The sequence below is a fragment of the Leptosomus discolor genome, chromosome 11 (genome assembly GCF_034619465.1).
Source record: "Leptosomus discolor isolate bLepDis1 chromosome 11, bLepDis1.hap2, whole genome shotgun sequence".
Lineage (NCBI taxonomy): Eukaryota > Metazoa > Chordata > Aves > Leptosomiformes > Leptosomidae > Leptosomus > Leptosomus discolor.
In genome coordinates, this window is record NC_141401.1 from 23,893,627 (window position 1) to 23,908,051 (window position 14,425).

The 14,425-nt window shown below is 36.8% G+C and overlaps 1 protein-coding gene across 2 annotated transcripts in view; it reads left to right on the top strand.

The window, feature by feature from the left end:
- ENTREP2 (endosomal transmembrane epsin interactor 2) overlaps positions 1-14,425 on the top strand; it is a 143,037-nt gene that overhangs the window by 54,850 nt on the left and 73,762 nt on the right. For both annotated transcript variants that reach the window (XM_086471728.1, XM_086471729.1), the window contains exon 2: positions 6,341-6,397. In XM_086471728.1, coding sequence (XP_086327854.1) covers positions 6,341-6,397 — 57 coding nt within the window. The remainder of the gene's footprint in view (positions 1-6,340; positions 6,398-14,425) is intronic.

Genomic DNA, 14,425 nt, shown 5'->3' on the forward strand with positions numbered 1-14,425 from the left:
ATCACACCAATAATACTGTGTTGGTAGACGGTATGGGAAACATGGAGTCTCAGGGAAACTGTGGTCAAATGCTGTGCGGTGTGGAACAAGCCAGTTGAGATCAACTGTCCAGGAACAAACCTCCTCCTTGTAGTTCCAAAGAGATTACAAAATTAGCTCATACTTTGAGGGCCCAGTTTATTCTGTGAGGTTGAAGGATTTAAGGTGCTTTTGCCTATAGTTGGAATGCAATCAAATGGAGAGATGTAATACTTCTCTTGCATGCACTTTGCTGTTTTAAGTTGACTTGTTAATGACTGACTGTTTGCCATCCTTCTCCTTTCAGACAAGAGGTGTCTGATACAGAGGAGGTCATAGCTATCTTGTAGGCGCTAACTTTAACCTCCATGGAGTGTAGATACTTTGAAATACCACCAAGTTAGATACAAAAATAAAGAAGTAATTCTGAAGTAACCTATTAGAAGTCCAAAATATCTTCAGAAATCAGAATTCAAAGGGCAAACAAACAACACCACAAACAAACAGCACCAAAAAAACCCAAATAAAACAAACAGCAGTCAGCACCCTAATTTAAAAGAGCATTCAATGTCAAAATCACAAGGCTTTCCAAAAGCTGGAATTTCACCAGGAAAGGGGTGTATCTTTCAGTCTTGGCTCTGAGCCACACAGGTGGTGTCTAGAACCCTTGGAGATGTTGGGTCATCCTTAGACCTTCTGTTATATGACTGTTTGATTAACAACTAAGTAAAAATGGTAAGACCTGAGTAATGAGAATTATGCACCTTCTCTCACTTTCTTTTGATTTTAGCGCACAGCAAGTGATACCATATAACTTATCTACAGGTGGAGGTAAATCACTTCAAATTGACTTTATCTAAAACTGATCCCACTCCATAAAGCTATTGGGACTTGTTGCGCTCAGTAACACTGCTTGATCCCTGCAGTACGGTGTAGCTATTGCATGCCATGGTTCCAAAGATCAATACTATCTCTTCAGTTTCTTTGTGGATTCTAGTTTCAAGTCTTGAAATCTGGCCATTCATAGTCAGGTAGCAGCATGAGTGTTGTCTGCTCCATTAGTTTGGACTGCATGGTTAGTGTTTAGATAGAGGAAAGCTGAACGAGATGGGTACTTGTATACACTAATTATTTGCCCTCTTGAGAGTCCAGAGAACTACTCGCTGTATGTGTTGGGTTTTCACTTCAGACTTCACTGTCAAAGGAGAGATATTTTCTCAGATAAAAGCTGTATCAGTAAAGAGTTTCAGGAATATACTGTCCTCTACTGTTTCTTCTATGTAAGTGAGCCTTGAATTTCCTCAGTGCAGAGGAGGAATGGCCTTGCCTGGCACTGAAAGGCAGGTGTATTTACCTTTCATGGTGGGTTGGGTTACCTGAGGACCTGAGCTCACCCACTATCACATTTCATAGTCCAAAGAAGGAGGAGAGTTTTTAAGAGTCCTTGACTCCTTTCTTTCTGCTTGTCTGAACAGATGGAGTTTCAGTAGTCTTCTCAGCTGTTGTATTTCCTCTATCCCTTAATGGGATCCTTGTGACTTTGGAAACTCGTTTAAGCCCCACTTATGTAGTTGTGCCTTTATTTTCTCTAGTATATTGCTACCCTGTCTTTTCTAAGGCATTTAGAATAACTTACATTTGTTAGTGGTATGGGAGTATCTATCATACTGCAAAATAAAGAGATTGAGGTTGCTTTACCAATTGTACCTAATCTGTTAATATATTACAGGTGATTTAAAGAGATAAGAGTTTCCATTTTATTTTTGATTTCAGTTATTACTAGAGCTTATTTATACAGTTGGGATTGGCTTCTCTCCCCACCTCCTGCAGGAATATTCCATGCATTTAGTAGGACAGTCAAGCTCTCTAAATTATATATTGTAACATTTCTCCTTTTTTTCTAAAACAAGTTTCTTTCAGTATGTTTGAATTGTCATGTGTTTGATTTGACACGTCATATGCATATTGTCATATGTTTTGATTGGAAGGAAATGCAGATACATAGGATGTGCTATGCTATGGATTCTGTTTATTCGGGTAACACAGGAGCTCAGGACAGCCAGTATTTGCATTATTCAGTGTCTTAGAAGGTGGCTAAGAAGGGAGTTTCTGCAATTAATGGGAACAACTTGTATGCTTGTTTCAATGGTAACTGAATCCACACTGGAGAATTTCTCGTGTTTACAAGCTGAAAAAGTGGGGACCCCTTCAATTTGCAGAAAAGGAGCGGATGACTTGACATATGGTATATCTGCCTGAGCAAGAAAGTAGGAGTAAGAACAGACAATAAAAGTTGGAGTTTCCTGTGACTCATATGCTCTATATCAGACTGGAAAAGCATTGCAAGATCCCAAATTGTACTGAGGAAAAAAAGAGATGATTTGTTTCATTAAACAAATTAATACTTAAACATCAGTAATTTTACATTTCTATAAATGTCTTTACCTTGATAGTGTTTCACTATCAAGGTAATTAATTTTTAATTAAAATTAATTATTATTTATGTAAATATACATTTTATATAGGTCAGAAAAGTTTAAAAGAAGCATCCTAGAGAGTGTGTGATGTACAATAGCCATTTTGGGGATGGAGACTCAGAAAGCAGATGGTTTAAGATGTATTGAGAGACTGCATCATCTGATCTGTCTCATATTCAAAATCAGAACCTTCTAAATTTCTAGATACTTACTGGAGTGTGGAGGGTTAAAAATGCTGGAAAAGATGCCATCAGGGGCTTTTTAAAAAAAATCCTTTGTTTGCAGTCCCTGTTCTGGAAAGTAATTTTACCTTCTGTTTTTGTCCTGCCTCAGTCTGTGCCTATTAAAGTAAATGCATATTTTTCATGCATGAGCACACCTTGCATTAATGATAATGGAGTTTTCATATCCATGTTGAAAGGTGTTTCTACCTGATGTTACTGCATTTCTAATGCTGCAGAAGTCAACACTGATTATTCTGTTTATTTTTTGCTCTGTGAATCAGCACTGTGGTTATAGTTAGCAGGCACATATATCTAGGAATTCTCCTTGAGGAAGCTAGCAAATTACATTTTTTTAAAATACATTCTAATTTATTCTGATTATTATGTGATAGAGGGGTTCACTGCAATTCAGCAGACAGAAGTTAGGTCCGAGATATTAGATAAATGTGCTCTGCAGGCGCTGAAATCAAACTGTTGCCAAAGTTAAGTAGGCAAGTTGTTAAAATGGTCAGACTCCAATTTACTACTTATTTACAAAAGAAGAAACCTGTGCACAGTATGCATATGATGTGGTCATTTTTGAAAACCTTTAGAAGACCTCTAGATTGCAATGCTGAGTTACAGGTATTTAGGAAATGACTGTGTTTTATTTACTGGTGTAAAAATGACTCACTTCTATTCTGTGTTTCTTGGCCCTTAACCTTGTGAAACAAACTGTGTGTTTTACATACTGCATCCACTGTGTTGGATATTCTGAGTGATTAGTGTAAGGTCTTTTGGGCCTGTGAGTTACATACGACTTTTCAAATAATTCCTGCTTTTGTATATAACCCAAGTGTGGTTCTGTTTATTTTATTCAATATTGGAATTGTATTTATAAGAAGTGAAAACTGAAGACAAAACAAAATGTAAGGGTGGTTTGGTTTTGTTTTATTATTATTTTATTTTTAAATTCCTGATCTTCTGCAAGACCAAGAGAAGTCTTCTTTAGACTTGTATTTTGATAGTCATTTGGTGTATTCTACAAATGTTGGTACATGATGTTCTCTGTGTGCTTTTTTCCTAATGATATGGTTGTGTGTGCTGTGGCCTAAAGAGTTGAAGGTGCTTGGCACTGGAAATAACTACATTGTAAAACAACGTAAGCTTTTGGGTAACTACAGTGATATTTGGGACTAATGGGGTTTGGCAAGTTACATTACAGCCCTGTTGAGGTGAACTCTTACAATGACAACATTTTAAAGACACGGGTGGCCCCCAGAGTTTCAGTGTCTGTCATCAGTGTGTATTGAGGGTTTATCAGCTGGCCTGCCGGTGCTTGTCCATTGGTGTGGTGAGCCAGTAGGGTGTGCACCACAAAGCTCTCCTTTTCCAAACAAAAACACATGTACCTCTTTCATCTGCAAGGGCTCTGTAAAGGTCAAACACAGTTGTAGTTTAGCTGAACAAAAGGATCGGCTCCCTTCTTCCGTTTTCAGGGAGGCACAATGCCCCAAATATGTCAGACGGGAGGAGGAGAGGTTTAACAGGGAGGTAGCACAGTAAATGGAAGTAAGGATTTGCTATTCATAGGCAGTGCGCTAAAATATCTTGACTCTGAACACATAACTTGGTGACTGAGACATACTGGCTTATGCATGAGTATTTTATGTATCAATAAATACTTTGGTTTAGAAAGCAATATCTTATTTTTCCTAAAGGGTTTTCTTTAATAACTTCACAATTTCAGCCATCCCATTTATTTAACTGAGAGCATGTTGCTGTCTAGCCTGCAGTCAAACTAGCTAACCCTCTCGTTTTACCTTCTTGTGTGCAGTTTCACATTACGGGCCTATCAGCCCAGAGACAGTTATCATACAGCAATAATAGGCTAACACAGCTGTGTAAGGAGATTTAATTAACTGCAAAAATGGATTTTGCAGCTTTTCCCTGGCTTGGCCAACGTTCAGAAGTACGTGGGTGGTATGTAGCTTTTACGTTGTAGAAAATGCTGTAGAATACAAACTCTGCACATTTGTATGTAGGGACTATCTGCATACTCTTTGGTATCCATAACCTGATTTTGGTTCACTTTTTACTGTGCGTTTGTGCCTTCTCATCTGTGGCATTTGTACTTGGCTTAAAAACTAACGTTGAGATTTTACTATGAAACCTCATCTGAGATTTTTTTTGATGACAGAGCTGCTAAAGGAAATACCAAAAGGTGCATTGTCTAACATGCTGTTTTCCTGAATACTGTTTCCAACAACTGCAGCAGCTGTGGATATTGTCAAGTTATGAAATATGTGTGAAAAATGCCTACAGTACGAATGTCCACAGACTAGACATAGTGAAAGCTTAAACTGGGCCCTCCACAACCCAGCTTCTCCCTATAACCAGCAGCACGCTCTCCCACAGTCACAGCAAGCATCAGTAGACAGACTGTTTCCAGCCTGGTTTCCTGTACCATGTACATTGCTTCTGTAGTGGCTAGGTAGAGATGCATTTTTAATTATTATGCTCTACTATTATTATACCTAAAAGATTGCTAGTAAAGCATGACATAGTGGGAATGGTGACTTCATGGCATTTGAATTTCAACCAACCTTGAATTAATTTCGTGGAAAAGGTTATTCATTAGCTTCTGGGCTTCCTACCTTTTGAATATCAAAGGTCTGTAGAGAGCAATAACGATATTAGAGCTTATTCTAAGCAATCACAGGAGGATTTCATGATGATTGTATCAGGCTAGCTAAGTAGACAAGTTCTTTACACAAGGGGAAGTGAAAAAATGACACTGCAGACTCACGAAATAAATACATCATCCGTTCTTTTCTCTGCATTTTATTTGTATTCTAGTTTACTAATTTTTTACATTACATGCTATAATGAAAAGGTTCCTCCCCACCTTTTTTTTTTTTCCACCCCGGGGTCAATATCCCTCACCCCATTGCTCCAATTTCTCTCTCTATTTTCCTCTCTGTTCTTTAACTGTATGTAAAGCTCTCACCTGTAGCTTGCATGTTATTCTAAAGTACCTGAGATCAGCTTAGGGGTAAGAAGGTCTGAATTCCACTTGCTTTTGGCTTGCAGTAGAGGGGATAATGTATCTATATGTTAAATACAGGTTTTAAATGAATTTATGTGGGCTTTTTTAAACATGAGATTGAGTGGCGTGGTTGTTTGGGTGACGGGATGGAACAAAACAAAAAAACTTCTTTTGCTAATTTAGCCAGATACCATGGCTGATTTTGTGATTGTCCTATCTTTGCTTCCCTTTTTATGAGCTAATTTTTGATGATGCTAAGAGACCACAAGAAAATTTACCCTAAACTTTTCTTCTTTAATGCGAATAACACTTGGGACTTAGAGAGAAGATGGTTAAAGACTGATTGTGATCTGATCAGAAGTAATTGGATCTGGCAGCTGGATTGAAGTTTGTTTTAAAAACAGCTTAGTAGCACTTCTGTTTATTTTTTTACTGAGAATAAGGTAATGTTTTAGTTTTTGTGGCAGTTGTTTCCAGCACTCTGGAAGTACACATCATGACTGTGTATTACACGTCATCTTAATACTTATGATTTTTAATGACGCGTGTGTAAACCCCATATCTCTCTGGTGACTCTGGTCTCTTTGTTCCAGGTGCTGTTGTCAGGACTGATTGGTGTTGTTTCGTGGAAGAGGCCCCTTTCGCTTGTGGTGAGTGGCAATGGGGCTTTAATCAGGTTGTGTAGACTTGAGATAAGTGACTAAAGGGTTCTGTGGAAGTAACTACTAGTGGTCTTGTCTAACCTAGCCTAATAGCCTCTGGGGATGATTTTCCAGTGCTCTTATGTATCTTAGTATTTATAAACACTTAGAACAAAAATTTGGGGACTTTGAGGTTGTATTGCATAAATGATCTAGATGACAACAATAATATTTTTCTTCTATCTGTACTTAAGTCTTGGACAACCATAATATTTATTATGTGTAAAAGAATTCAAATATCTACTGCCCCTTCCTTGCCATTGTTACATTTCTCTCTCTTTTTAAAAGTGATAGCATATGGTTTAGTAATTTAAGTGTGAGAACTAATGAATCGTAAATGTTTTGATAAATGTATATGTTTAAAGAAAGGCAACAATCATACTGAAGTTGATGGTGTGAAATGAAAAATGGCTGAAAATAGCGAGCATTGCTGCCTAGTAGATACGCTCAATACTGCATTATGGCTTGGATTAATAGATATTAATGAAATGTTATAATTTTCAATAATTTGTTTATTAATACATTTTTAAAATGAATACTGAAGTTAGAAAAGTGTTTGGTCTGTCACTATTGTTCTAGACAGACAGATTGTTGGTCTGCATTTATCTTTGCATTTAACTTCACTTGCCTAAAATTGCACCACAGCGAAATCTTTCTAACCAATTATCTGGATGGCAAAAAAGTGTATTCCAAATCAGTAGCTGTTTTTCTTTGTCTGCAAAATAACATTCAGCTACGTTTTGTATTCTGTTGCGAGATTCATGTAGTTACTTAATAATGAGAAGTAATTTGTACTTTGAATAGGCATGCTAATAGAGTTTCAATTAACTTGTTTACACAAAGCAATATTAGAGTCAAATCAGTCTTACTAAAAAGGTGAGATGACTGTGTCAATAAGGATGTATTAGCAGGTAAATGTTGCCTTTGAAAAAGCGTGCGTGTGTAACTTAATGTAAGTAACATTTGTAAAATAGTTAATACTAAAGATAGTCCCAAGAAAAAAAGAATATAATGGAAAAGTATGAAATGGGAAGACCTGTATTAATAGGAATAAGCCTAATTAGAACTTCAGGTGTATCTTTCAATATTATGAACTAAAGCAGTAGTGTTAGAACATCTGATTTTTTTTTTTTTCTTTCCCTTTCTGTAATTCACTTTTCATTGTTATTAAGGAAAGGACAGATTGAGTTTGTATTGATTTACTTGTTGGCACTTTTACCAACAGATGAACTCTATATGATGTAGAAAGCTGCTTGATGGCAAGATAAATGTGCCCAAAATGAGGTCAAAGTGAAGCAAATTAGTGAAACTGAGTGCCCATGAGAAAGGTAGCGGGCAAGTTGCTGGACTAAAACACAAAAACCGACGAATTTTTGCTCGTCATTGATGAGCAGAGCGAGCTTCCACATGAGAACGTATCAAAAGACAGGTATGTCATGAATGGGTAGTCATCAGGTAAAAATATTCAGAATTTCTCAGAGTTTTCCATTTTAATTTTTTAAAAACAAACAAACAATGAGTCTGTATATGAGAATACATGGACAGGAGTGGTTATTTGGTTGCCCTGTTATTTCTCTGGCTATCTCTTGCTGGGCAGGAGCAGAAAGAGGAGGAGCAAGCTGTTTTTTTCCTGGTGTTACCAAAAGGGAGCATGGCCCAAAGTGCTGTATTCTCCATTAGTCTGACAGTCATGTAGTTCGTATTGGAGATGTTTCAGGTTTGCAGTGTTGTTTAGAGTAAGAATGTGTACCTCTGGGTAAAGATTGGACTAAATTTCTGGTCAGTGTTGTGACAAATAGCTGGTATGCCTGGTTTTATTCCAACATATTTTATTCTGTTTTATGGCCTTAGTTAATAATAGTTCTCTACCTGGCACCTGGGAGTGCTGCTTCTTTGATTGAATAAAACTAAATAGATTTGTAATCGTATTACCTATTAGTAATACTTCAAAAGAAAAAGTTCTCCTGGCAGTGAAAGAAGCATGAAAGTGTATGTTTGGTATCCAGATTTTAGTTCATTTTTGTTTGTATTACACTTTACTGCTCACATATTACAAACCATTAAAACTAAAATAATTCCTCTGAATTGAGTGCTTGTAGAACTGTGAAATCTGCCTAAACCTAAGACTTTTCAAAGTAGTTGCTCATAAGCAACTGTAATTACTGCTTACAACATTGGAATAAACAATAGTCATGCTTCAGAAATGTTATTCAGGCCTGTTGAGACTTGGCAGCTTTGATTTCTGAACACTTCTGTGGTGTAAATTCAGCCAGGCCTTCAGGTATCAGTTCATTCAGTGAAATGTAAATAGGCAGTCATATATAACGCCTGTTTTTCCTTTTTGAACTGTAAATACCTTTTAGCAGTTGGAACCCCTGTGTGCAGGATGACTATTTGTTCTGATTAAGCAATTAATACTGTATTAACTTTACACCTCATAGCACAAAGTACGAACAACATGATAATGAGTCCTATTTCTTGTTATCTGCTTGAACAATACATATGCAAAATACATACGGTCAATAATTACCTTTCAACCTAATTTATAGTGTTATAAACAACTATTCCACTGATTACAATATACGTGTCTGTCTTTGTTGCAAGGCATTACAAAATCTGACATTGTGGAGAGCGCTAACAAAAAGAAAGATAGCTTCATCGTTTGAAGCTGTGAATAAAGTTTGATAAAATTAAACCATACACCATCTGGGACATTCTGAAAACTGGTGAAACTATTGATAATATTTCGAGGTGCTAGTTTCCTTCTTGTTTTGGATTTGTGACCCACAGGCCTTTTCACTTTTGCTCTTCTGTTCTCTTCCTGTCCTGCAAGGGGGAGTGAGTGAGCGGCTGTGTGGTGCTTAGCCGCTGGCCGGGGCCAGCCTCTCATACTTTGGCTTCTGGTTTGCTCGTGGCTGTGTTCATGCAATTCTTTTCACAGATGCAGTGTCTTTTCTTTGCAGATTTATTATTTTCTGCAGGAAAAAGAGGAAGTTTAAGAAGCAATAAACAAAAATTGTAGTTCACTGACCATTAACTTCTGACTGTATCTTATCAAAAACGTGTTATGTAGTATTGGTATAGAAATGAGTGGGGAGTTGCATGGTTTAACACCTCAGAACCAAAGTCAAAACTGAGAATTGTTGTGTATTTCCAAGACATTAGCATGAGTAATGTTTTGTATTATACATTCAGTAGAAGATTTACAAATGTGTATGCACTAAGGAAATTTTACTGTGTTGTCAATGTGCAGAAATTTAGTTACACATAGAAGCACTCATGCTACAATGTCTGTGCATAGCTTAGTTACCTGAAGCATTCATCAGATTTTGTTAGTTTATCTGAATTTTATTGGTCAGAAGCTAGCCATCGGTTGCTTGTATTGCTCAAATGCTTTATATATACAAAGAATCAGTGTCTGTTATAAACCAGTATTTACATTTACCAGAGGAGCAAAGAAGATCTTTGAATTGTTTATGCATTAATTTTTAACAGTATTTTCCATATATTTCAGATGTTTCCTCATTAAGCTTTCTGTATTTCTACTTACAAAATCTCAGAGCGTTTCTAGTGCTTTGGGGAAATATTTCAAGAGTCCCTTAACCACTGCTTAAAATTAAAATGCTGTGTTAAAATAGGAATTTGTTTCCTTGAGGTTTATGGAAGTGTCTGAAAACTGAGGGAGAGCTTGTGTAGCTCCTGAGGTTGCATTAACTTGTATAAAACTTCAAACTGTGCAGTGAGGTTATTTTTCTGTTACAGTCTATGGTAACTGCAAATCTATTTGTGCTAAGGAGATTAATTCAGTCTCTGAATTGAGTAGAAAGCTTCTCTGTTCCCATCTGGCATTTGGGTGATCCCAGAAAAATATTTTTACATTTCTAACTGAAAGCTTTTACAATAAACTGATTTTTTTTTTTTTTTCAAGGAACAAAAGCGTATTTTTTTGATGTGTGTGAATGTCAGTGAACACAGCACAATACTTATTTAATAAGTGATCTTGAATACTCAGAATAGCTATTTAAAAGCATTTCCTATGGAATCTGCATTCCAGATACAGTTCCATGCATCGGTGAATGCGCAAATATGTGCGTATACCTTTAGTAACTAGCCCAGGTGTAAAGGCTCAAAAATCTGGTCTGTGTGTTTGTTTTTCAGGGTGTTTTCTGATTTCTTTCTTTTGGCTTAAATGGAGGGAGACACTGTTTTCAATGCCTTGTGCCTTCAAATGAAGCATTACTTCATGCTTTTTTTTTTCCCTTTTTCTTTCTTTCTTTCTTTCTTTTTTTTTTTTTTTCCTGATAAGCAGATAGGATTTTCATCATTTAAGAAAAATTAAAGAGGAGTCATCCTAAATATCACAGTTCAACCTGCACATCAGGCACAAGGATGAACTGCTGTGCAAGGTGTTAGACTGCACCTGTGGTAAGAATCAGTCAAATACTGAACTGACTCTGTAAGAAAATATTTGTCTTGGGCCAGCTTGGTAGTTTGCTGCAAAATGAGATTTTCTTTCTGGAATTCCTTTGAAAAACTTGAACTATTTGATTATCAGATTTAAGTCACTTTCTTTTTTCAGTAAAAATCAATAGAAAAAGATCTAAACATGTTGTAAAAGAGAATTTTCTAATAATTTTAAATAAATACATGCATCTATACATTTACCCCACAAGATACATGGATATGTAAAACTGGTCCAAATGTTTCCTCATTGATTTTCTCCTATCACTAGATATCATTGCTGAGTATAGCAGAAACAACCAAACTCCAGGAAACAGATGATACATAAAATGTGTAGAAATAACATATACGTAAGTTTCTCATATTCTTCTTAGTGATGTGGGGTGTCGACGTGTTCCTGGCCATACTACTTAACCTGAGGTCCTGGAGTAGTGTAAGTGATGAGACATGTATTTTTAAACTCTGCTAAGAGAATTTACAGCTTCCTTTCAGCTGAAATCTGATTGATATTTTTTAATTTAAAAAAAAAAAAAAAAAAAAAGGTCTGTCATTGTCCTTCCCCCCAGTGGAGATTTGGTTTTGGCAGCTGGAATAAATAGATAATCTAGGTACTGGAAAGGCAATGTTAGCATAAATGGGTCAAGACTGTAGGAGAAAAACAAGTAAAAAAATGCACACCCTGGGAGAATGGCAGAGTCTAAAGGCGTCCAGCAACTTGTGTGTCATTGTTGGCTTTGATGCTTGTGTGATGTTGAGAGGAGCTGCAGAATAGCACTCTGCTTTAACACAACCCTTGATCACTCTGCAGTATCATTTCAGCATGCATATTCTTTCAGTTCATTGATCAAGATGTTCATTAGGAACCCTGCTAGTAGAGGGTTCAACCCTTCTTTGAGGCTGAAGCGTTAGTTTAAAAGTTAACAAAACTGGTTAAAAACAACTAAATCTTGCATACCAGCATTTTGCAAAGTTGCTGATAAAGTTGGATATGGTCGAATGCTAGTCTTGCTTACTTTCAAAAAGAAACTTGGAAAGTTGTAATTGCTTCTGCTTTCAAAGCAAATCCAACGCTGGTTCACGAAGTAGCTCTTCTAATATAAAGCTGTAAATTTTGCTCAGAGCTGGTGTGGACTGGAATGTGAACCCAGGCTTTGAAACTGAGAGCAGAGCATTTTTCTTTGACCTCTTTCTTAGGAGCATGGAAGGAAAATACTCAAATTCAGAGGAGCTGAATGCTAAATCAAGGGAAAGAGAAAGGCAGAGGACTAGGACAGGAAGGAAGAATTAAAATGTGAGTCTGACAGCACAAGGCAGACTGAGGTCAAAAGCTGTTGAGAAGAACAGGACCTAGATGAGCAGAGAGGAGTGAATCAAAAACAAGCCAATAAGAAATCACACAATGGAATCTCTGATTTTTATCGTGATTTCTAAATACAGTTCCGCAAGCACCATGAGTAATTAACCCTGACTTAAAATAGATTTGTATCTTAGGTTTGAATTACTTCAGTGAAGAAAGCGTGAGCTGTAAATAGTCTTTTCCTATGGTTGGGACAGAACTGAGTTTTCTTTGTCATTTCTCTTGCTCTTCTGCCCTTCACTGGGGGCTCATATAAAGCACTGGCATGGCTGTACTGCTCTGGTAGCCAAACTAGATCAACTGTCTCTGCATACTGCTGCAGTGTGACTGTAGTTATACCAAAAGTCTGTGAGACAGTATCTCAAAATGAGGTTAATGTGTTTATCGATAACTATATTCCAGGTTACATCAATTTGAAAGCAGATTTAAAGTACATTTCTGTTTCTATCAAAGCTGCTTCTATTTGTTAGTTATTCCAAGCAGATTCTCAAACAGAGTAGGTAAACCTGAATGACTTTTTTTTTTTTTTTTTTTTTTAGTGAATTTTCTTTCCTTATTTAAAAACCCCAATTTTCCACCAAACAAGGCTAGTGAATATCAGATTTTGGGGCCTTTTCAATTAGCCAGTAACTGTCATTCTTTCATTCCTTCTCCTTCCTTGCTTTCTTCCAAGGGTGTACGTACCTTTCCTGCCCTGGTATTGGTAACTGTGCCAGGGGTCTGTAGAAGTTCTTTAGAGAAATACAAGGACTTTGCTACATTCCAACACCCTATGTGAAATGCATGGCAAAAGCCATGGATCTCTTTTGTGTCTTCTCATGTCGAATTTGGGCCTGTAAGTGTTCAGATGCTCTAAGGAGGGCACTTTTAGTTTACTGACTGCTGGTCTTGGGCCTGGAGACTTTAGTGAAAAGAGCAGCTGAAGAGGAATCGGAGAGAATCGGAACAGAACTGCAACTGAACAGGTCTGCTTTAGGCACCTTTAACCACAGAAGTCGGTTGTAGATCTTTCAAATTTCTTTTCTTTCCTCAGCTTCTGGCAGCAGTTAAAGTTTCAGTATTAGCAGGACAACCACGATGTTTACTCTCTTTTTCATTAGGTTATTTTTATGCTCTATGCATTAATTTTTATTTCCAAATACTTGAAGAAATAACCAACTGTATGAGAAACAAACGTGGATTTCTTGGGGTTTTGTTACGTAAATTACCGTGATGAGTAACGTAACTAGGTACAAATTATAAATACTTTATATAGATATGCTATATTTAGTGACTAGTTTTGGCTGTTCTTGTGCTGGTTTTTGTGTTTTGTGGGGTTTTTTTGTGAACATTGAAGTGATCAGATTTTACTGGATCCCTTCTCAGAGAGTAGATTTCAAAGATATTTGTAAAAGACCTGTGTAATTTTAGATGTGCTTATGCAGGAACATGCTCTAGTGATGTTTGCACAGTTAGTCAGAAAATAGAAGTGATATGTCAACCACTTTTGCACAATCCAGCTTGAACTTCAATATTTGTGATCAGTCTGTGGAAATTAATAGTATACGGTATTTTATTTACTATGCATTAACACAATGTGGTAAATAATGTTTTCTCCAAAACTCTAATTGTTCAGTTAAGCTTAATTTTACTCTTGGGTTAAAGTGCTACAGCCTCTGTATGCTGTTTCAGGTGTTTTCTGATGGCTTTGTGAGGCCTTTCCTGATGCTATGCGTGGATGATAAACAGAATTTCTCCTAAACAGCGAGTAACTTTGGGTGGCTAGAAAGTAGTCTGTCAAATATGATGAGCTTTCCTATCCAAATCCTCTTGATAGATGTTTGTGCCTTAAATCTGAGGCTTTTGAGGGTTTTGCTTTTTTTTTCCCCTCCTCTCTAGAATGGGCTTTTTCTGAATCTGTAGTAGTTTGGGACACTGTTATTGACCTCTTTCCTCTTATCTAAGCTGCTGGTCTTTCATTTCCCCAGCCTTCCTCTCTATTACCAAGTGTAAGTATTAAGCTTTAGTGCAACTTTTGGTTGCCAAAAAGCAGAGTACATGTGTGTGTGTGTTTGTGAAAATCATAACCCCAGTGCTGTTTTAATAGAATATACCTGACAGAAGAGGAAGAAGAAAAAAAATGGAAAGTGATCCAATAAACTGTGAACTGGGAGAGAAAG